We start from the raw sequence: 23,846 nt of genomic DNA on the forward strand, positions 1-23,846 counted from the left end.
TCCAGCCTTCGGTCCTCTGCTTGTTGGGTACCAAGATCATAATGCAGCTTTTTATGCTTACTTACAGCCCAGCTCCCTGTGAAGCTCAGAGCTTTATAGGTATTGATTATTTAAGCTTTGAATTATCTCTGATAGAGGAATGTTATAATAGTTGTTAATATAGGTATTATTTGAAACGTAACCAGAGATAATATAGCAAAGGCAAAAGCAAGATCTAAGCCAATCAGTTCTTGGTATAATGTAATTAAATGAGGTTTAAACATGAAAGGCATTAATACAGCTTTAATGGCATGAATTGGTTTGGGTTTCTTAGGAAGCAGTTGAGGAAATGCAGCATAAAAGGGTGAACTCCTGGTCATATTGAAATGGATGGGAGCTTTGCCACTGATTCCAGAGAGGCTCAAGTTCCTCCAGCCTTGCATCAGCAGCGCTGCTGAGCTGCCTGCCCTGCCAGCGTCATTCTTGCTGATGCTTTCCCTCCTTACTCACCGTACGGCTTCCTCTGGTGCTGGATGTGTCACTGAAGTTGCATTGCCCCAGTGCTCAGGGAGGAATGGGGATGAAGTAATGCTGCTGCCTGAATGGCATCCTGATTTTTATTCATCATTCAGTACAGAAGTCAGAGGTGCCTCTGTCTCAATCCACTGAAATAAGACTAGTCATGTGCTTAACTTTAACCACATGCTTAAGTGCTGTAGTGGCCTGGGTCTGAAAAGTCTGAATTTAGTACAACTCCTTTTTCTCTGCTTTTGCAATCATTGTTAAAGCTGAATCTTGCAGCCAGCACTTCTATGCCATTCTTTTGCCTTTTGGATTAAAAAAGAGGAATTTAGTGTTGCTATCAGCAAGGTTGCTAGCAATTATATTGGCCAGCGCTAGACTTGGCAGTGCACATCTGCTGTGACAGAGTGGGCCGAGTGAAGGGGATCCCAGACTTTCCTGCTGCTTCTAGTTGTCTGCAGTTAATTTGGGGCAAGACCGAGGAGTCACCTCAGAGGCACATCTGCTTCTGCTGTGGATCTGATCCTGCAGGCTTTCTGCATGCACAGCTTCTGGAAATTATGAGAATGCAGGGCTGCAAGATTGGTCCTATCATGACAATTTCCTGGCACAAGGAAAAGACAGAAACTATTTTTAAATGAAAGCTTTGAATCAGAGGAGTATTGCAGAGTGCAGCAAAAAATTGTGTTAAAACCCTGAAATCATGGACTCAGCAGTTTTCTCATGCCAGCGGTTTTCTTCTCTCCATGGTTTTTCGAGGACCAGGCTGAGTGTTTTTCAACGAGACATTTCTATTCTCTCTGGTGCACATTATCACAGCAGCAGCATCATTTTCTGCGTGAGTCAGGTTAGAGAGGGGTGATATGTGCTGTGATGTGTTCACAGGGATGGGACTTTGCAGAAAAACCTGTAGCTCTGCCTTGCACACAGTGAAAATCATTCTCCTTTAAGTTTGCCCAGGAGTTCATTATTCAGCTTTTATTTTTTTCACCCAGATTTGGTTTTATGTACCTACATTTTTAACTTTTCCTTCCAAGTTTCAGTGCTCAGTGGTCACCTGGGAAAAGCAAATAAGAGAAAGTGTGTGACTTCTTCTTAACACTGGAAAATTATGTCCTCTTTTCCCCATCACTTGCTTTTGTAAAGCTTAAGAATGACCCAAAGGGCTCTTGCTCAGATTTTCATTTAAAACAAACCATCTGATTTGATCTGAGATCATTATTTCCCCCCGAAGCACTCTCAGAGTGATCTGAACGTGTGAAAAAAAGACAGTTTATAACCACAATTGTTTCCTTGCCTCTGATAGAGTGGTCACTAGTCAACAGAGGTAAAATTCACTGCCTCAGAGGGAGACACTTTAGTTAATTAGTTACCATCAGTACTGTGCTAAGAGACTCACTGCTGCTTTCCCATATATATTTGCCTGCTCATCTCACTTGCTGGCTTTGCTGATCCTGGTTTCCCATATCCACCCTGCAAGGAAGCTCCTGGAACCACTTCAGTGCAGGGGAGACAACAAGCATCATTCTCTTGGGCCATTTTAGAATCATAGAATGGTTTGGGTTGGAAAGGACCTTAAGATCATCTAGTTCCAACCCCCTGCCATGGGATGCCTCACCTTAGACCATGTTGCCCGAGGCTCTGTCCAACCTGGCCTTGAACACTGCGAGGGGTGGAGATTTTACCATTTCTTTGGACAAACTGTTCCAGTGCCTCACCACCCTCACAGTAAAGAACTTCCTTAGATCTAACCCGATCTTCACCTGTTTAAGTTTGAACCCATTACCCCTTGTCCTATTGCTACAGTCCCTGATGAAGACTCCTTCTCCAGCATCCTTGCAGGTCCCTTCAGATACTGGAAGACTGCTATGAGGTCTCCACTCAGCCTTCTCTTCTCCAGGCTGAACAGCCTCAACTTTCCCAGCCTGTCTTCATAAGGGAGGTGCTCCAGCCCTCTGAGTATCTTCGTGGTCCTCCTCTGGACTTGGTGGAGCAGCTCTGTGTCCTTCTTACGTTGAGGATGCCAAAACTGTACACAATACTCCAAGTGAGGTCTCATAAGAGCAGCGCAGAGGGGCAGGATCACCTCCTTTGACCTGCTGGTCACACTTCTTTTGATACAGCCCAGGATACAGTTGGTTTCTGGGCTGCAAGCGCACAGTGAAGCTGGCTCATATTCAGTTTCTCATCAACCAATACCCCCAAGTCCTTCTCTGCAGGGCTGCTCTGAATCTCTTCTCCACCCAACCAGTAGCTGTGCTTGGGGTTGTGCCGACTCAGGTGTAGGACCTTGCACTTGGCTTGGTTGAACTTCATAAGGTTGGCATCAGCCCACCTCACAAGTGTGTCCAGGTCCCTCTGGATGGCATCCCTTCCCTCCAGCGTATCAACCAAACCACACAGCTTGCTGTCATCGGCAAACTTCCTGAAGGTGCACTCAATCCCATTTTCTGTGCTCTGGAAACCTTAGGGGCTGGGTGAGCCTACTTCACAGGTCTTGCTTTTCTGCTAACATGAAGTTTTCCAGGGCTTTCAAATGGTAATTTTGGTTGCATGTTTCTGATACTGGCTTTTAGGAATTTTTTCCCCTTTTTTTCTTCACCCAGATGTCCCTTTGCATGCTCCTGTTGTGCTGCGTGCATTACCTCTCTCCTTCCTCCTTGCAAGGGACTGGATTTCCCTGCCACTTTCTAACCAGGCACATGCAGCTTTTAGTGCCACCCTGCATTGTTCCCAATGGTCATTTTTGGGGGTGCTGTGGGGTTTTGGCAGCCTCCAAAGGCTTTAGGTAGCTGTGTCCCAGGCCCTGGCATACCATCTCTTCTGGAGTGCTGAAGTGGCACTGACACTGCCTACACACCATGTTTGCAGAAAAACATCTTCTGCAAGCCTTTGGGGGCTTGCTGGCAGCTTGGGTATGTCACAACACACCACGTAAACCATCAGGCAAAGTTCAGCCTGGTGATGAGCAATGCACCCGATCCTGTCCTACCCTTTACCATTTGCATATGTGAGGTTAAGCAGAAGGGAAAATCAACCCAGCCTGTCTTTTGGTCTGAAAACTCAGGGAGAGGCAGCTGAAAAGCCTGGCATTCACCCAGCTTCTGCTTCTTTCCAGGTGACCTGGTGTCTCGAGCGATGCACCACCTCCAGCCTCTCAATGCCAAGCAGCACGGGAACGGGACACCGATGCACCAGAAGCAGGGATCGTTCTACTGGGAGCCAGAGGCTCTGTACACCCTCTGCTACTTCATGCACTGTCCGCAGATGGAGTGGGAAAACCCTAACGTGGAGCCGTCAAAAGTCACGCTGCAGACCGAGAGGTAGGAGCGCTTAATGTCGTGGTGAAGACGTTTTGTTAATAAATCAGCCTGGCTAGCTAATTGCTAATTACAGCTTGCGCGTGAGAGGCTGCGGAGCAGTCTGGTTTGGTTTAGGATCACCTCTTTGAAATCAGTTCCTCTCACCGAAGCGCTGCGTGGCTGAACCAATATATATCAAAAGTGACACCCAGTGGCTACATACAGCAAATTGGTTCCAGATGTGCACTCAGGAGAGATTTCCTTTTCCTTTCGTTGTTGCTCAGCTATTCTATGTTTTGGAAAAGAAAATGAGGACTTCTATTTCTGGCCTAGCAGGTTTGGGTTTAAATGTGTTTTTTGTATGTGTTAATAGGGCTCAACAGCTGCAACTTGGGAAGTGGAAAATGAATAGAGTAGTGTGTGGAAAGGAGAGGTCATTAAAAGATGCTGAGCTCCAACCATGCTGAGTACCCGGATGCAGGAGTAACCTCGAGGCTGCCCCGGCCAGGCACGTGGCAGGCTCCGGTTGTGCTGCTATTGTCTCCGCTCCAGGGATGGCCAGGGAAGTTGAGGCAAGCTTGAGGCCCCATCAGGCCCATCAGACCCAGGGTTTGCTGTGAGGTGAGAAGGATATGCCACTGAAGCCGGTGATGGGGTTAACAAACACCAGCAGGCAGGCAGGCAGGGTTCCCAGTGCAGGGCAGCTCTGCACCCAAGTGCTGCAGAAAGCAACCAGGACAGCTTGCTGGCCAGGAAAATAAAGCCATCTCCTGTCAGAAGCCCAGCAAACTCTCTGCTAACACAAGCCTCCACTTGTGTGCTGAGGCATAGAATCATAGAATCACAGAATAGTCTGGGTTGGAAGGGACCTTCGAAGGCCGTCTAGACCAACTCCTCTGCAATGAGCAGGGACATCTTCAACTAGATCAGGCTGCCCACAACCACATCCATGCTGTGCTGTTTCCCTGCCATGCTTCTCCCCAGCTCTAAACCAGGCTTCCCCAGTACCAAGACAAGAGGACCAGCAGGTGCCTGGAGAGTGCTGGGTATTCATTGTGAGGATGGGTATCATGGTGATGCAGATGCAAGTTGCTTTTTCAAGCTGGGCTCCACATTTACATCCCAATGTATATGTTGAGCTGTACGCATGTGCCAAACTCTCAGCTGCATGTGTGCCCCGAGAACTGCACATACAGGGCTTGGTTATTGTTTCAGTATGAGGTCTGCAACTCAAAAACAGCATTTGAGAATCTCATCGTATGTGTAATTATAAATGATATATAATATGATATCTTCATTGAAATACTTTTATACTGATTCACAGAAAAGCATACAAGATGAAATTCTGGCATTAATGATGTTACTGGGAATTCTGCCATTTGCCTTTGGATGGCATTTTGTTTCTTTTCAAGTTTGGGTCGCTCCATGAGCATGTTTGTTGCTTTTTGCTCTATTGTTTCCAAAGTATGAAAGAATCCAGAATTCTCTCTTTTTTTCTGGATTATTTTTAATTTCATGGTTTGTCATACAGCCTTGTTGTTGCAGAAGGCAATAATTTGTGCCCAAGAGTGGTCAGTATGCACAAAAAATAACCAAAATTAGAAAATACCCTCATTTGATCTGTAGTCCCCAACCATGGCAGAACTGCCACTGGAACCAGTGCGAATATAAAGTGAAGCTCTGATTTTGTAAGATTTCATCAGGCTTCTCTGTGAAAAGTGAAAAGGGCAGGGGAATAGTTGAAAAATCACTTTTAAGATTTGCTTTTAATGGGTTTTGCTTTCTCTGAGGTCACCTTAATACATGTTCTCTTGGTTAGAGCACTTGAACTGGTGATTATTTAAAGTGATTGTTCTTCTTTGCTTGGTTTTGAATACTCCATCTGGCAAGATGTCTTCCTTGGCAGGGCACTTCAACAACTGCGGTGTGTGGTTAGGGCCAGAGCAAGTACTCGGTGTTATTGCCAACAGCTTGTGGTCACTTTTGGAAGGAGCAGATATGTCTCCTGTTGCCTAATCAAACATGCGTTAGTACTTAGTGCTGGAATGGGGGTGATGCAGGGTTAAGCAAGAGCCCGGATATTTCCATGGGGTTGTGCTCTGGAACTTCAGCAGCTGGATGTAACCATCCTGTGCTGCAGAAAGGAGGCTGGTAAAGCTGACTTCTCTTTAGTGCACTCAGGAGCATTCCTACCCATTTCCCATCAGTTTTTTTACATGCAAGCATGCTTTGTGGTCCATTACTTATTTATGATGCTGTTGGTTTCCATGATAGTTTTTGTGTGTTGCGGGAGAGTGGATTTGTTAAACATGGCTTTTTCAGATGCAGAATATTTATCAGCTTTGTGCCATATCTACGTGCCACATTCCCTCCCTTCTTCTCCAGCTGCTTTTATGTTGAAAGAAGCCCAGAAGGAAGCAAGGAGGTCCAGGCATCTTTCCCCACCCTTGGCCTCTCTGTGTCCCTGCTGGTGCAGAGAAGTCAGGAAAGTAGGCAGTATTCCCATGAAATGAGGGTTGTTCTTGACTTACATGAAACCAAACTGGCTACTGTCTTGGCTCCCTCCTCCGTGACTGTGCATGCCTAGGGTTGAGAGTGTTGTGAGATGCAGCCAGCGAGCTTCCCTGGTGCTTGCAGGGCTTGGTGGCCCTGTAGGAACTGGTCCTGTCCTTCCCATCCATTTCCAGCCCACCTGGATTGCAGTTCTGAAGCAGGTTGAATGAGGAAGCTGCAAAGGCTCTGCATGTCCTTCTGAGGAGGCTGGATGTGGGAAGGAAGCCAGTGTGGTGGCGGTCCTGCCTGACTTAGCACTTCCCAGCACAGAGGGCGGTACCTTCCCAAAGTCTTGGGGGACACATAAATAGGATGTTTACCTTTGAATAAATCTGGCTCTTTGTTTCTAGGGAGTGTTTCTCTGTGTTTGCTCTTCATGGAGGTAAAGAAATGACATTGCGGTGTATTTTTAATAGTGTTTGTCTTTACATAAAATGAAAGGAAAAATGATTATACACCAAAGCTCTTGCTTGGGGGTCTCCTTTTGTGGGAGGGGAAGGAGGTGGAAAGTGGCCAGGATTGCTCAGAAAACCTGGAAAATATTCCCCACTTCGTAAGTGCCAACAAACCCAACGATAAGATGGATGTGTGATGCCCTCCTACCCCAGATTCATATTCTTCTTTCAATCTGGTCACTTTGGAAGAAACCCTCTGATTTTGTGGCTGTGTTGTGGCACCAGCACAAGGTAGCCCTGCTTGGGTGGGTTATCTAATGGCCTCAGGTTCCAGGTAGATGGCTATTCTGGCAGGCATGGAATTACAGGCAGGGGGTTAGACCAGTTTGTGGGAAACGTAGACAGCTATTTTAACAGGCATGAAGGTACAGGGAGTGGGTCGGGTGGACCTGCTTGTGGGGTTCTGCTTTCCAGGCATGATGTGATGGAGGCATTTCTCTTGTGCCACGTATTGCCTGCAAAAGCATTGCTGCCTCCACCTGCAGGCAGCTGTTTTCTTCATTCTTTTGCTTTCCATGGAATTAAAAAAAAAAAAAGGAATTGTAGATGAAGCCACTTTTGCCAAGATTTCTCTTTCACTTGCTGCTTCTGGTTTAATAAAAGAATCTGTCCCGTGGTTGTGTTTTGCTTCTCAGCCTCTATAACACTTCCAAAATTATTGCAAGTAATTTCTTAAGGACCGGAAAGTGCAAATCTGTAGTTGCAGATTTGTGTGATGTTTTTTTCTGTAAGTGGTTCCTTACCCACTTCTATCCACAGCTATATTGACAAAATCCTCATTACTTCCTAACTCTCCATGTTCCCCATTAACAACTCATTGAGAAGCAGCAGCTCAGCCAGTCCAGAACCACTCATTGATTCTGCTCAGAGGCAGCAAAGTTCCTTCTCCAGTGCTTCCTCTGCTGCTCTGCCTTGGAGGAGCATTAACTCCCTGTACTACTCCAGTGCTTCCTCTGCTGCTCTGCCTTGAGGGAGCATTAACTCTCTGTACTACTCCAGAGCTTCCTCTGCCGCTCTGCCTTGAGGGAGCATTCACTCCCTATACCACCCCGCAGCCTTTAGCTTTCCCCCTCAAATCTTGAGTTGATGGATATGTGTCTGGTTCTAACCTTCTTTTCACTTTTCCCTCACTGCTTTTCCCTGTATGTGGAGCAATCCCTTAGGAAACTCCTATGAGCGATTGCTCGCTTTTTATTTTTGTGCCTGCCTTGCCTGTGGACACACACAAAAATACACATGTCCCCTGTACGTGCAAGCATGCAAATTGTAGCCTGTACTCATTCATGGTTAATGGAAAGGTTTTGGGTTATGATCTGAATTTTGGTCATGCTTTGGATGCTTATTAGTGTACTTGGCTAATTAATGTGAGAGTGTTCCACTACCATAAAATAACTCGAACCCTTTCAAAGCATCTTCGTAACTGGTACATGTCTGTAGTACAGATTATACCCGTAGAACAGTTGCAGTAAGAAGGTAACTAGGGAAATGTGTCTTTGATTTAAATTATTATGTGGTACAAACTCCACGGGTAGGGCAGTCTCCAGCAAAGGCCAGCAGAGAGCAGAGGGAATGATGGGGAATGCTGATGAAGAACACGTAAAGCAGTAGCACTGGCAATGTGGAAGTCCTGCTATGAAACCTGAATGAACCTTGCAACCTCTCTCTGAAGATGGGATTACGCTGCTTGATGTGTCAGTATGGCATAGTCCTGTATAACCCTGTATATTTTTATCCACCATCTAATGGAAAATTTCTCATGGTAAAACCATGGCTTCGCTGAACTCAAAAGTTACACCGGAGTTGATATGAGTGGGAACCACTGAAAAGAAATTCCAGATCTATCTTTACATAAATCCTCTAGTTTTGCTTCCTAAATATCAAACTTACCACTCTTTAAGAACCCATTCAGAAATGGTGTTGGCAGCTGCTTGCAGCATGTGAGATAGCACACGTTATGAGAAATAGTTCAGGCAAGTATTCATAGCTCGACTGTCAGATGGCATATACCCATGCTGGGCTGGGACTGTGTTCTACGTGTAGACTTACGCTGTCCATGGGATGGCTAGAGGATTTTTTTAAACAGAGAAAAATTGCCTTCAGCACTGTGAGAACAGCGCATTACCGGGGCCATTCTGCGCCATGAGCCCAACCTGACATCTGTTCAGGAATTTATGCCACAACCAGTCCTGTCAAATCTGATGTCAAAACTGCCTGTGAAATATTTCCCTGTTGTGGTTGCTGGCTGAGTCATCACTTTGACTCGGTTGTGTTTCAAACTTTGGCCATTAATACTTTTAACGCAAGAGAGGCAATAGGAATGGTGCATTTGAATGCTGGACGCAAGTTCAAAACCCATGACTTGCAGATTCCCTTGTGCAGACTCTGGAGGACCAATGTCTTGTAGAATCATAGAGTGGTTTGGGTTGGAAGGGGCCTTAAAGATCATCTAGTTGTCTTGGTACACAAAAGGATAAGGGTAAACCCTCCTTCTCCCTAGGCAAGTCCCATTGAGGCTTGTGCAAAAGCAAGGAAGTTTGTTCCATTGGCCTGAACAGAATGCAGAATTGGCTTGTTCAGAGGTTGGCTACTTGGGTTACCCTTAGCTGGGCTTCTGGCGTAGCAGGGGAGCTGCCTAAGGAGAGCTGCATGGACTTGGGTGGTGCACCAGTTAGCACCGCTGGGTCCCCGGGCAGGATTGGGACTGGCAGGTTTTTGAAGGCTTCAGAAAGTAATTGCTCTCTCTGAAGACAAGTAGTTTATGGTGTGAATACAAGACATAAGTTTTGCAGCCCAGAAATCCATCTGAAATGTATGATAAACAGTGGAAAAAGCATCTATCTATCCTCCCATAACATTAAAACCAGACTAGAATTGCATATATGGTTTCATCATATGCTCTAAATGCAAACTGTCAGAACTGAGGATGCTTTTCAATTTCTATATTGGAATTTTCTTTAAAAACCATTCATGAACATATAAACAACCAATCAAACAAGTGAAATCTTTTTATAATGTTAAAGTTGCTGACTCATATCTGCAAGCAGAAACATCTCTCTACCTTTATCTAGATAGGCTTTTTCTTGTAGAAGTACAGTATTACATTTCTCAGGAGCACTGTTAACTCTTTCTTGTTCATTTTTGCAATTTTAAACAGCAGTGACCTTCACGCAGCACTTTGGCTGCCGTTGACATGAAAGTTTGCAGTCACCACTCCTTGGCTGGAGTGAGTGAAGAAACTCAAGACTTACAACAACAGTAACTAAAGGATCCTGCAAACAGAAATCGTCCAAAGCAATTGTCATAATTGAACCATATAGAAGGTTTGTTTTTAAGGTGTAGCAAAGTCAGGTCTCTATAGCTGTGTCCACTTCACAGCTGGTGAAATTGAGGGATGGACAACACGAGGCAGCTGTGGGAATTCACATCTGAGTAGGATTAGCCCTCAGGAATTTCTCTGTTCCCATCATGATGCAGACCATCAAGCAGGTCCTCTCTGTAGCAGTTGATTTAATATATGCGTGAGCATGTGTGTGTGGTGGGGCAAGGGGCTGGCATCAGAAGAAGAGCAATGCAATGTGGAGTGGCCCTGGATTCCCCTCCATAACACTTGCATTCCTGATGAGCCATTTTGTATTTCAAAGTGCCCCAGAGACATCAGCCCTGAAAAAGACAAGATAGGCTTGATGTCCAGTCAGGCATGGCGGGGTTGTCGGCCCCCCTGAAGGGGGGGTGCCAGAGAGAGGCACGGGTGGGAGCCAGTGGGGAGCTGCCACATGTGAAGGTGATATGGAGAAGGACAGAAGGATGTGTAGTAGCCTGGATGGGGGAGTAAGATAAACGAATACCCATTGTGTGGGGTGCCAGCTGGGTATTGTCTACAGATATCTGCAAGGCACAGGAACTCGTGGGACCCCAGGCTGTCCCAAAATAGATGTAAGGGGGGTGCTGGGCAGCAGGAAGGAACAGGGAGGGATGCTGTGTGGAGGGAGGAACCAGGGATGTGAGGGTTTGTGGGGCACTCATAATTCTTTTCCATTCAAGTAGGGACCTGGGGAGGGCATGCTTCAAGAGGAGCTGTCTGTCCCCTTGCTGAGGACTGGGGAGATAACGCCTGGAAGGGTCCAACCCTTTGGAATCTGCTTTTTGTTGTCCTCCCCCATCCTTCCTCCGCCTCCCAGCTCTTTTGCGTGGGATGGAGATTGCTCTGTGCAGAGATCTCTCCTGCATCCTGATCTGGCATGTTTTTCCCGTTAGATGACAGTTCAGGAAAACACAAGCCTGTGCCAAAAAACATCTTTTTTTGGGACATTACTTCAGCTCATGCTTAACTTTGAAACACAGTGAATTAAAGAGGATGGGAGCATGAGTTTAAAGTTAAGTGCAAGTATAGGGATGGGCTAGAGTCTCACTGACCCACACACCCCAATAAGGTGCTTCTGCAGCAGTCATGATGGTCCTGACTTCCCATATCCTGCAGGCAGAGTCAAGCCCAGCACATTCCTACCATGGTTAGATTAATTTAATTAAGACATGCGCTTCCAAAGCATATAGCTAGGTGACTTATCTGCTACGTGTCTGCTTATCTGCTCTGGAACACCCAAGTACCAAACTCTTCTGGTTGTTACCTGCCTTTGTACCAGAGATCAATCAATGTATATGCCAATGATGCGAAGCATTAGCCTAACCCGTTTGCACACAGTGTCATTTGAAAAGTGAAATATTTCTTACTGATGTCACATAGTCTTATGGGTTGTCACACCCCTATAGCTTTCTGTTCCTCTTTCTTCTTTGACACACAAACAGTATTTAAAAAAAATTCCCCTTCACATGGTGCACAGCCTCTTGAAGGGTATTTTTAACCTATTACACTCAGCCATATTCGGTTCTCTTCTCAAAATACAGATTCCCTGACGTGTTCAGATAGGCAGTTATGATTTTTCTTTCCCCCTTGGAAAAAGGAATGCAATGTATTGTGAGTGAACCTCACATCCTCATGTAAGGGCTGAAATTGGCCTTTAGAAAAAATTCCCCTGCCTCCTCAGAACACTGATTCTCTTGCCTTTGGGGACGTACTGCACCAAATAGCTACGTTCATTTCCATTTCTCTGTTGAAGTTTGCAAGACCAGGAAAGAAAAAAAATGCAGTTTCATAGTACGGTTATCACAGTTCCTGTAAATAATTTATTTGTTCTGCCCCTTACTGTGGTAAGGGCAGATTCTGTGCTGGACGAGTTTCTGATCTGCACAAGAGGAGGAGAAAGTGTGAACCCCAACCCTAGTCCCCTGTTCAGCCACAGCCCTCTGCTTTTCTGTTCACCCAGCACGTGTTATAGGAGGGCTCTGTACAAGCCTGTTTTAATTTCTGTGGTCTAGACTGTGTTTGCTTTTGCAAACCATACCCTAGAATTGAATTTCCCTTTGTTTTCCTTGCACCAGCTTTTGTAGGTAACTATATGCATTTTTACACTTCCAGTGTGATTTGCAGCTCCCTTTCCGCTGATGCTCAGCAAGTGATGAAAACAACTCCCACCAATCACTTGTCCCCAGCTACTTAACAGTGAGAGAGTGTCACTTCAGCTCCAATGACACATCTCACAGGTGACCTAGGAAGCAGGTCACCTTCCAGGAGCAGATAAACCCCTGCTTCTCCCTTCTCCCTCCTCTGACTGCCGCCACCATCACAACAAATGAGCTGAGTTATGGAAGTTGTTTCACAGGAGCAGTGGGAGAAGATGCTCTGTCCTTATCTACCTCCTTATGTGGTTGTGGCAGATCTGGGGAGAGCAAAAAGCCTTGGAAACAAATGCAGCCTGGTCTTGAGGTGATGGATAGAATAATGATGAAAGTGCAAGTCAGCTAAAAATGTCATATTTTAGAAAGAACTTGTTCATTTAAGCTCCCATGAGATTTGGGGACCAGGCATCCTAGTGAAAGTTAGTGGCCTCAGGGCTTCTCTATCCTCTGGCACTTTTGAAATATCCCTCCTCAAGCATATTAATATCAGAGCTGTGTAAAATCAAGTCTTCAGAAGAGAAATAAATGGCATGAAGAGCTATAAATAGGAAAAGGATATTCCAGAATCAACATCTTCTTAAATAATTTTTCTCAGGGTAGATCCTTTTGTGGTAAAGTTATATATTTAAAATGTAAAGTATTTGCCTACTGGGCACCTAATCCAGATGTTTTTTCCCCCCCGCTTCCTCTATGAAAAAGGACTGCAGAAGGAAAGGCAAGTAAGGGAAAGCAATATTGAACAAAAAAAAGCAGAAGGGAAGAGAGAGAAAGTAGGGAATGGTGCTGCACTAATAAGAACATTTCCAGTATTAGAATGATATACTGAGCTAATAAACAGAAGGAATATGCCGTTAAAGAGGAGGGGAAAGGAAGCCACATTGGAAATGAGGCAAAAGAAAAAGATTCAGAAGAAGGTAAGAGCAGGTTAATTGCAGACATTCCTTGAGGACAGGAGTCATTTACAAGTTTCATTGTTTTTGTTGTTGTTAATATTATAGCAATCTCTGTTAACATACCAATGTAGCCATGGTATTTACTTCACAGTGTGTATGAAACAGTCTCATCGTGTCTACATAGTTTTCAGCACTCCTCTCTAATCACAGGATTTTCAGCACAATTTTCAAGTAGCTCTTGGGCAGATATACTGATTTTTAATGATTTTATGATTTTTAGACTTTTATAGTACATTGTTATAGAGAGGGTTTTCTTCTTTAAACCTTTTCTCATCCCTTCCCCACACAGACTTTGTCTCCTGTGTACAGCTGTGGAGGAGACACCCATTTTGGACACCCCAGCTAGGTGTTGAAGCAGACAAAAAAAACCTGTTGAGGACAGAAGGGCAGTCGCTGCAGACTTCATTGCCCTGGGGATTTTGTCCACCTTGATCTAAGAGGCAGTGACCTTCCAAGGTGTTCAGCTGCAGATATTTTATTGGTTTTATCTCCAAGCTCTCATTTAAGGTTTGGCTTTTTGCTCATGGTCTCCAAGTAATTTTTAGCATAGATGAAGAAGACTGCATGCTGTGTGCCTTATCTAAGGCTTGGGCAGCTCTTGCTGGGACGTGGGGCTGTCTAGGTCTTGTGAAGGACCATGTCTCTGACGGTGTCCACACTTTGCTCAAGTGGGGGCTGTGGCAGAGTCCCATCATCCACTCTGGGGTGCAGTTTTGTGTATTTTTGCTCAAGTGGCTGAACAGCTGGTACCCAAAGGTGTAGTGGTTTGATGCCACTAAAAGTGAAACAAAACAGTCTGATTTCTGATGCTGCTCATGGATAACTTCCACAGTACAATAGGATCAGGTGCAAAGGTCCCCACTTTCAGGGCTGAGCATGAGGTGCACATTGCATTGGTAGTTGATGCTGGAGACTTGCTTGGGCATCACCTCTCCATCCCTGGCATCACAGGGTGGGGACATCCCCTCTCTCTACCCAGGTCCCTTCTCCTGTCCCTGCTGCAACGTGGGAGGGGAGCATACCCAGGCAGGCCCATCAGCTAGAGCAGGACATGGTCCTGTGCCAGGCTCCTGCCCTCTTTTTGACATACAAGTATGGGGTGAAGGGAGGGCTTGCCAAGCTGGTGCACTGACCTCATAGGAGCCCCATAAATAAGCGTGGGTCATAAATTTCCCTTTTCAGATAATCCAGCCCCTAAGACAGGGTGAGGCATCTTGATTTAGACCTGCTTGAAATTTGCTGAGCTGGTTTGCTCTCCCATGCTTTCAGTTTGCGTGTTGCCTTCTCTCTCTCTCTGTGTATATACTCACACGCATATACACATGCACACACATGCACCCCCCTGCTCTCTTTATATATACCTGTTATTTTGATGCTAGTGTACTGTAGCACTCATGTCTGTGTGCTTTCCCAGGCCGTTCATTGTGCTGCCTCCCCTGATGGAATGGATACGGGTTGCTGTGGCTCACGCAGGGCACCGGCGCAGTTTCTCGGTGGACAGCGATGACGTACGGCAGGCAGCGAGGCTCTTACTGCCGGGAGTTGACTGCGAACCTCGACAGTTAAAGTAAGTCCACACAGAAAATCAGCTGCTTTGTGCAAAACGTGTCTCTAGTCACAGCGAGCAGGCAGGCAGAGGGCTCTGTTCCTGCCTTGAGAAGTGCATGGATGCTCGGGCTCGTCGCCGTGTGCGTTGCAAAATCGGCTCCTGGTATTTATTTGCTCACATCCGTGGATAAGCTGGTTGCATGGTAATGGGTGTCTGAATATCTCACAGCTGGATCGAGCCCGTAATCTGCTCCTCAGAGCTCATACGGGGTTTGGTTGGGTTTTTTTTTTCCTCTTACTATTAGGTTCTGCTTGCTAACGAGGGGCTGAATTCTTCTGCTAATTGTCTGCTTCAGGTTGCTTTGCTATAAAATACCAAACTGTAATTGGCAGGGCTGCAGATATTTTTCAGGGCTTTGTTTTCAGCATTAATGCTTAAAGGGCACATTTAAACTTATAGGTAAGACTACCTCTTGCATTAAAATCGTATTTTTCATGCGAATGTCAGTTCAAATTAGTTGTAAATGTCAGCCTACATAATTTGACTTTTTCATGTATCAGTTGTGACCTTTTGGTTTTCTAATGAAGTCTTAAAGTATTTATTGCCAGGGTATGCTTTTAGTGTCTGTTTTGACTTATTATTATGTACATGTATAAAAGCATGATCTAGGGCTGTTCTGGAGTCAAGAATATATTGGTGTTTGATTTTCGTATGGCAAGGAATTCTGAATCTGCCAAAGCAGAAATTACTCACTGCTGTTGCTTCACAGATTTGTACATAAACCCCAATTTTCAGCAGTCTTGCCTCTTCATACAGCAATAGGTGCATTCTTTCCTGCAACACAGAAAGCAGGGGGATGATCTACATGATTAGCTGTGACAACCTGCATCAGAGCAGCTGCTTCTGTTGACTCTGGCCTTAACATGCTCTTTCAGCAGAGAGTATAGTACTTTACTTGGAGATTTGCATAGGCTTTTTATACTCATAGGCTTTTTATACTCACAGCTATTCAATATTTAATTGAAGAAATATATTGAATTTCAAAAGGGAAATCTTGAGCATTTCACATTTCAAATCTTTGCTGTAATTGCTTCCCTTTAGTATGACCATCTTGGCCCTCATTTCCAGAAGTGCAGCGTTCTGTGTCCCTACTGAAATGTCAGGACTTTAAAGATACTTACTTTCTGAAGACCTGGCACTTGGTTTTGAAAGGGCACAATTAATTTAATAGCTCTTCCAGTACTTAGGTAGGATTGCAAATAAGGCAATAATGTTTCTGCTCTCCATCCTCTATCTTAAAAATTAGGGTGGATACAGTGAAATATCTGAGGGTTAAAAAAGAATAGGATGTTATTCTTAAAGTTGTATTTTGTTGGTGTGTATATAAATATATATATAAAATGCCATATATATGCACATATATCTATTTTATATATATATATAAAATGCCATCAAATGTTAGACAATTTTCCAGGAGTTTTGAAGTAATTTGAAGTTGGGGAGAGTTGTATTATGGTGCAGAAGAATTTATTAATTATGAGGAACGAATCAGCACTTAATTTAAAATTTGCCATCAAGACTTCATTTCATAAAGAACAGAAATGTTGGCCTGCTTGTCTTGCAAGTGGGAATGAAACTGAAGAGCACAATCTGGGATTAATCAGGTGGGAATGAAAAGAGAAATCGTTGCAGAAGCAAACTCTGGATTTTAGAGAGACCAGACTTTGCAGTGAGCCTTTATTTGGTTGCAGGGTCCTGATCCACCCACTGATACCCAAAAATGACAGTCTCACTCTACTGTGCTGGCAGAGGTCTGCAAATGGGTGTCCACACACTTTGGGTTTTACTTTAAAGTCTGTGCTTACTGCCACTGTAGTGCAGCAGGTTCTTTGGATAGCTGCACGTAAGACCCCATCTGCCTGTAATCCTGAGATCAAAGGAAGGGCCAAGCTTTTCTGAAGAATAATGTGAGGCATCAGGATGTCAATTTGAAACATTGCAGCTTGTAATTTTTTTATTTGTATTCTGTGCAGACCCTCAGCACTTCTCATTTCCACTAAGCCAAGCGCCAGCTTTTAATGCCTTCCCATTATAGAGGGAGTGTTTCCAACTATCAGCTCCTCAACAAGCATTAATTCCATAAATGCAAACACTGGGATGGGGAGAAAAATACCACAACTTTGGAGGGAATGACTTTTCAAATAAGCTGTGTGATGGATGACAGCTGGAGGATTTTAAGTGCAGTTAGCTTGATATATTTTGTGACTTTTCTAGAAATGGCTTAATAAGTAGAACCTTGAAACTGCTTCAATTTATAGGCTTTTCTTAGCAGTCATCTTCAGTCCCTAAAATATAAGAGACCAGAACCCAAAAGTTCCCATGGTCCCCTGTGATGCTGCATCATTCTGTGGTGTTGATTCATAACCTGTCGTTGCAAACACATAAAGCAAGATCAGCTTCTACGCTGGAAAAACACGCATACGGGGGGAGGGAGGTATTGGCAGGATCTCAAAGGCTATGAAGTTGAGGATCAGTTCGGATAAAAGCCAAATGTTCAGTTTCTTATCTGAACTACAGCATGGAGGTCTCCCAGCAGATTCATGTGACACTTCCCAGCACAATCACATACTCCAGCAGTGAGGCTGCCGATATGTGGCCTTGTAAATTACCTCTGCTTTCTTCCTGCCTTTCATTCCAATACTTCCACTTTTTCTCCCCTCTTCTGATCCTTTTTGAAAACCCCATTGCCTTAATTTCTTGCAATGTTTTCATCTCTGAAAGAGGAGCTGCTCTGAGTAGAGGAGTGAGGGAAGCTGTGATCAGTCGAGAACCGCCTGTCTCCTTCCTGATCTGTTTTCATTTTACAACAGCAGATGTGCCAGAAAGTTTTTTCCCTTTCCTCAGCCTTGGGGCTTGAGTAGGGATATAAATGTTCATTTTCCCCCAGGAGTGGAAGCTTTAGGCAGACCAGTTGTTTCCACCTTTTGCAAGGAGGTAGGTTTCACAGGTGGATTGACTGCTGGATGCACAACAGCTAGCCGAGATGGAAACCCAAGTTGTGTCCAAACTATTCTTGTCGCAATGCGAGGCCAGACTTAAATAAAGCCTCACCTGTACCTAGGCCATGTTGGGCCACCTGAGGCAGATCAATGAAATCAGTAGAGAACTGTGTGCAAGGTAGCTTTCTGTGGGCATAAATCTGTTGAAGGTGGGTGCTCTGCTCCCTGCTCTAGATCTTTTATTAATGAAGACATCAGGGATGAAGGTAGTTTGTTGCTAGAAAAGGGCATGGTGGTAAACACCGTGTTGACCTGCCATTCTGCTGCACTAAGATAGTGTCACTTCTCAGCCTGCAGTGGGTCTGGCTGGCTGCAAACAGATACCTGGTTTTGGCTGCTCCTCATCATCATATCTGCAAGGGGTACTTTCCACCTTGTGCCACCTAAATACAAGAAGCTCTTTGCATGTTTTTCCTTCCTTCATTCTGTGGGACATTTGCTTAAAACCAATCTCTAATATGTTAGACATGTGATGGAGAGGATTGCTGATGGATAACTACATCTGGGAAGTGGAGGCTTATGGCAGAGAAGCAGAGCAAAGGAGAAGCATCCTGTATTGTTGAGCACAAAACCGTGTTGCCGTGCTTTTAATCAGGGTCAGTGGCTGCATTTCTGGTTGCAATATATCATGGTAATCCTGGAGGATGTAAAGATGCTGGAATAAACTGACCCGAGAGAGATGATAATGTCATTCAGGGAGCTATTACTTGGTCACTTCTGCACCTGGCTGGATAAAGGGCTATTTTCTGGCCAGTTGGAGGTCAAAAGAAGGATATAGTCTAGCATGTGAGCATTTGTGTGCGTGTACATATTCATTCTGATATCCAGAAGCAGGAAAAACGGAAGAAAAGTCTTGGACATGTGAGTACGATTGCTCCCTACAAAGGGCAATTCCCATGTGTTATTTGAAGTACTTTCTTCTACTCTCTTCATTGCCTCAGACCTTTTTGATTCCAAGTCATCCCCTGTCTGGTTTCTCTGGAAATCTGCTTTTTCTGGATATTTCTGGGTCTAGCAAGGAGCCCCCCCCCACCCCTGAGAAGGGCTCTACACTCTGCTGGAGGGAACAGGTAGGCAGCATTTTCACTCCTGGTACTTACAGTGATGGAGGAGGAGGCACTTCAGGAGATCCCAGCTTGCACTGTCCAAGGGTGGGGTTCTGGCTCCTGAACCACAAACATCCCAGCTGGACATTTGATGCAATCAGAGACCCCCCCCTTACGTTCCACTCCACTTGGAGATAGAGGCATCGCTGCTGGTCAGGGCAGAGCTGGTGAGACCCAAGGCTTGTGCCTGTGCACAGATCCCCTTTAATCACTTGCTCATACACCTCGGCAGTATTTCAGAGTTATGACTGGGATGCAAAGGTGAATTGGTATTAATAAGTGCTGGCCTTTAGGCACATGTGAGAGGTATGCACCAGTGCCAGCAGAGGCCATCACCCAAGAACTTAGAGTGAATACTTTGCCTCTGGTTTGGGGAGGAAAATCCTGTGAGGGAAGGAAAAATAAATACTAGCAATAAGGTTATGAAAATGGAAAAACAGTAATCAAAAGGAGAGCAAATTATGCAGCTTAATGCACTCAAATTGGGGTGACCAGATAACCTCTATCCGAGCAATGAGAAAGCTGCCTCACGAAAGGAGAGGGTCAGAGGGAAATATTTTTAACAAAGCCCAGAGTGATGCCATAACTCTAAGGATTAATAATAGTAATGCCCAACATTTGAAAAGGATAAAAAACAGTGAGAAGAAAATTCTAGGCTGTTAGTGCAAGGCTTTTGAATGTTTTTTCAAGTAAAGACTGCTTAAAGGCATGTTGTTGTGGGAAAAATGGGGTAAAATGTGACACAAATTTTCTAAAGGTAGCTCTTGCCAGACTAATCTAATAACTTTTTGATAAAATGGCCAATTTTCTACCATAATGAAATTCAGTAGATATCATCTTTTTGGACTTGAGTGAACAATTTGATGCATTCCGTGCAGGGAGTTAACTGGTGCAGGTTGCCCAGAGAGGTGGTAGGTGCATCATCCCTGGAGACATTTAAGGCCAGGCTGGATGTGGTTCTGGGCAATCTGATCTAGTTGAAGATGTCTCTGCTCATTGCAAGGAGGGTTGGACCAGATGACCTTTGAAGGTCCCTTCCAACCCAAACCATTCTGTGATTCTAAAACAGAGAAGATGGGGGTTAGTAAAGGAATTGGGAAGTGAGCAGGGGCTGGATTCAAGAGATGTGGCACGGGCTGGGTTGGCTGTAATAGGGTTACAAAGAGAGATCTTTATCTCTTACTCACTTTTAAGAATTGGTCTGTTTTAATTTTCAGAAAGGGTTTTGGCACAAATCTTAGCAGTGTACTCATGAAGTTAAAATTTGCTGATGCCACAATGCTGAGAGGCATTGTCCTGACAGAGGAAGTTTGGGAAATCATCCAGGAAAAAGAGGATGACCTTGAGGACTAGGACAAAAGAAATGGGATGAAATGCAGTTTTCCACAAATGGAAGACAAACATGTGGAGATTAATTAGAATAATACACACTGCAGTGTATATGCAACATATACACTATATATGCAGTATAATATATACTATATTGAGAGCTGAGTATTGGGGAAGGTAGTGGTAGAGACTGTAAAGCATATTTCATCTCAGAATGATTGTAAACCACGGAAGTGGATTTTTCCTCAGCCTTGAAAGAAGCAAATGCATTTTAAAGATGTATGGGGAGAGGTATTCCTAGTAGAATCAGGAAAATATTGGTGCCTCTGTACATGAAAGTGGTAGGAAGTGATATGGAATTGCAAATCCTGTGCCCGGGTCAAGAAAATATTCACATTGGACCAGGTAGAGAGAAATGGGCTGAGGTGTTTGAGTTTTGACAAAATGGTCTCATGGAGGAAGACTAGAAAAAGAGGGCTTATTCAGCAGGGGTAAGTGAGGGTGCTGAGGAAACATGTCACTCTTCTCCAGAAATATATCAGGAGTAAACACCACAGAAAGAAAAATACACTATTTAAAGGGCAGCGTGGACACAGGAATACATGAATATTAAGAGGTTATGAGTAAGATAGAACTGAAATTGTAGAGGGATCCAAGCCTTGTTGCAGCATAGGACTAGATTTATTAACCCTTCAGTCTCATATGCTCCCACAGCCGCTGCCTCGTCACAGCCTCACCCGGGGCTCCAAGTTGCATTTACAGCTCTGATCCAGAAAGATCTCTGGGCAAAGGCAGGATCTGAATGCCTTTGAAATCTGTCTTTAATTGAAAATCGGTTCTCATTTCCAATTAGCCTTGGCCTGAAATACCTAAGTCTGCTTTTCTGTCTGGGACCATCCCTCTTAATGAAGGCTCTCTAGGAAAATAAGATTATCAACCTCAAGAGTGAAGCTTATTTAACATGAGAGCATCCTTGGCTCATTTTACCGTTTTCTTAAGACTGTGGAAAAGGAAAAATACAACAACATAAAGGGAAGATCTGTTACTTTGTTCTTTCAGAACAGTCTATAGCATTTGCTGTGTCTTCTTAATACTGTACCACACATATGCAATTCTAGCTTGAAAGAGGAAGAGTTACATTTAATGTTTTATTTATGGAAATCCTGTGCTTGTACTAGAGCATGAAAATGTAAATAGAGATTTGAAGGCAGAAAAATATTTCCACTGCTCTTTGCTCTCTCTTAAAATGTATGCAGGTAAGGGGCTGAATTTCTGGACAAGGAGAGTGAGTAGAAAATTGCTAAGAAATTCTGCTGTTTCATTAGATACAGCCACTTTTACGTAGGGGCAGTTGGTGCTTGCCTGGCTCCTTGAATGTCCTTCTACAAATTTTCACTAATCCTTTAACACCAGCCATGGCTATTGCTGTAATTAGACACAAAAATGCCAAGCCAGTGAGTGGTAGCAAACAAGCTACTTGACAAAAATCCAGCAGTCCCTTAAGGCAGATGGTGCCAGTGAATGAAGGAGATTTTATTACTTAAAAGGTAGAGCACGGGTTTCCTGAGGTGAATCTCATCCTCTCCTGCCAACCGGCTACTTGAAGACAACAGTAATAAAAAGAAATTATTGAAGGGAAGGACCTTGTCCTCATGTTCTCCTTCGCTTTCAGGGCAGAACACACTTGCATTTTTACAGGCTTTAGGATCCAGCTTTCTTGGGCTTTTCTCGTTGTGAGCAAGTTCATTAGTGTTTCATACATTCTGTCTCTATGCATCTTCCTGAATATAATAATCTGGATACAGATACCATCTCATCTTCCACTCCTTAGTGAAGACTTGTGCTACCTATTTATATGAAAGACGAATCTGTACCCGAATTTTCCTATGACATATTGGCTGTGTTCAAAATCTGAAATCGAATTCAATTTTGAACGTGGTTTCTGGCCTGTATACATGGGTTGTAATATTAAGAGCTCTGAAATATATATTTAGGTCTTGATTTGATAGTCACATCTCTTAAATGTTCAACAGCCAATTTATTTTCAGGAGTTTGTCAGGAATAAGAGGTTGGCTAATGAATAGCCAGAGTACTTTTATTTTCTTGTCTTAATTTGGCACCTGATTAAAGTAAATGGAAATATTTTATGTCTGCATTAGAAGGTAGTGCTCTTCATCACATTGATCAAGATGTTTGTGCTTAATGTTTCCCTCTCTCCAGAGCTGAAAATGCAAATAATTGTCTCAGTATAGTATTGTCCTATTAATACCAGCATTATAGTCCCTTTTTAAAGCACCATATTGGAAAAAAAGAGTGCTCACAAATTTAAATCTAATCATCTGCTGCTCCTGCTATTGTCTTTTGTGCCTGTAGTCTCACTGAAGAGCCGCAGGCAAGGAACAGGACCCCTTTGTGCTTACAGGCTGTGCATACCCAGATCAAAACTATGATCTCTGACCCCAAGAAGTTCAGCATTGCAAATGTATGTATATGGCTGCTAAAATACGACTCCTTGCAGACTTCAAACCAGCTGAAGTATAATTTCTTACTCAAGACCTCATTCAGATTTAGGACAGACACAGACTGAATAAACTCTATAGAACTAAAAAAGTGGACTTCATTAATAGATTATCATTCTCTCTATTGAAAGAGCTGGCGATCAAGTCCCAGGTGGACAAACAAGACTTTGGTGCTTGGCTACCAGGATGATGATCTGTTCATTTCAATGGAGGGGAATATTTATCCTGCTGCTCATCACAGTCCGCGCTACGTTTCTTTTAAATCAACTATTAGCATGCTATAGCTTAGAACATGATTAAGATATTCCTGTGTCTTTTTTGGTAACATTTACAGAGCATTGCCTTTTCTTTCTTTTTTTAATTGTCCGCTACTGATGATAGCAATAATTCCCCCCAAAGAACAAATAATTAAAAAGCTATGCAATGAGAGCTGCTGTGTCTACCAGTTATGAAAGAAACACTTTGCCTTTGAATCATCCGTTTTCCCAAATGTATTCAATCCATGAGTAACTTATTAAAGATCTGCACAGACTCTATCTTAGCCAGTCTAAATGAAAATGAAAAAAACCCCTAAAACTAAAACCAAAAAGCAAAACCAAACCAACAAAATCAAACTCTTGCACTTAAGCTGTTGCTATAGAAGTGCTGCATTATATTTTCACAATGTGAGTTTGGGAAAAGATAAAAATAATTCGCTGTACTGCTAGGATCCATTATAAAGGAAGATTATCTTTGACTCCTTTCAGAGGTTTGAGTATTTCAGAATATGACAGTGTCATCATGGTCACCATGCAGCATTTGACAGTGACCATTTGCAAATAATTAATGTTACTATGGCATTCCCCATATAAAGCCATAGTAAAGTTAATTATGTGGAGTGGCAACACTGTAATGATCTTGAAGATGACTGCTGTAGAAGCAATATCTGTGAGGAATTGAAAGTGGACTTGGAGAAAATTGTTTTGCATTGTAAGTTGAAAAGTACAGCCACAGCTTTGCTACAAAT

The 23,846-nt window shown here is 43.8% G+C and overlaps 1 protein-coding gene across 1 annotated transcript in view; it reads left to right on the forward strand.

Moving 5' to 3' along the window:
* The window catches only part of BTBD11 (BTB (POZ) domain containing 11), a 75,319-nt gene that overhangs the window by 12,375 nt on the left and 39,098 nt on the right, over nt 1-23,846 (forward strand). The window contains exons 3-4 of the mRNA XM_010023852.1: nt 3,620-3,824; nt 14,693-14,845. Coding sequence (XP_010022154.1) covers nt 3,620-3,824; nt 14,693-14,845 — 358 coding nt within the window. The remainder of the gene's footprint in view (nt 1-3,619; nt 3,825-14,692; nt 14,846-23,846) is intronic.

This window comes from Nestor notabilis, unplaced genomic scaffold, assembly GCF_000696875.1.
Source record: "Nestor notabilis isolate BGI_N333 unplaced genomic scaffold, ASM69687v1 scaffold101, whole genome shotgun sequence".
Classification (NCBI taxonomy): Eukaryota; Metazoa; Chordata; class Aves; order Psittaciformes; family Psittacidae; genus Nestor; species Nestor notabilis.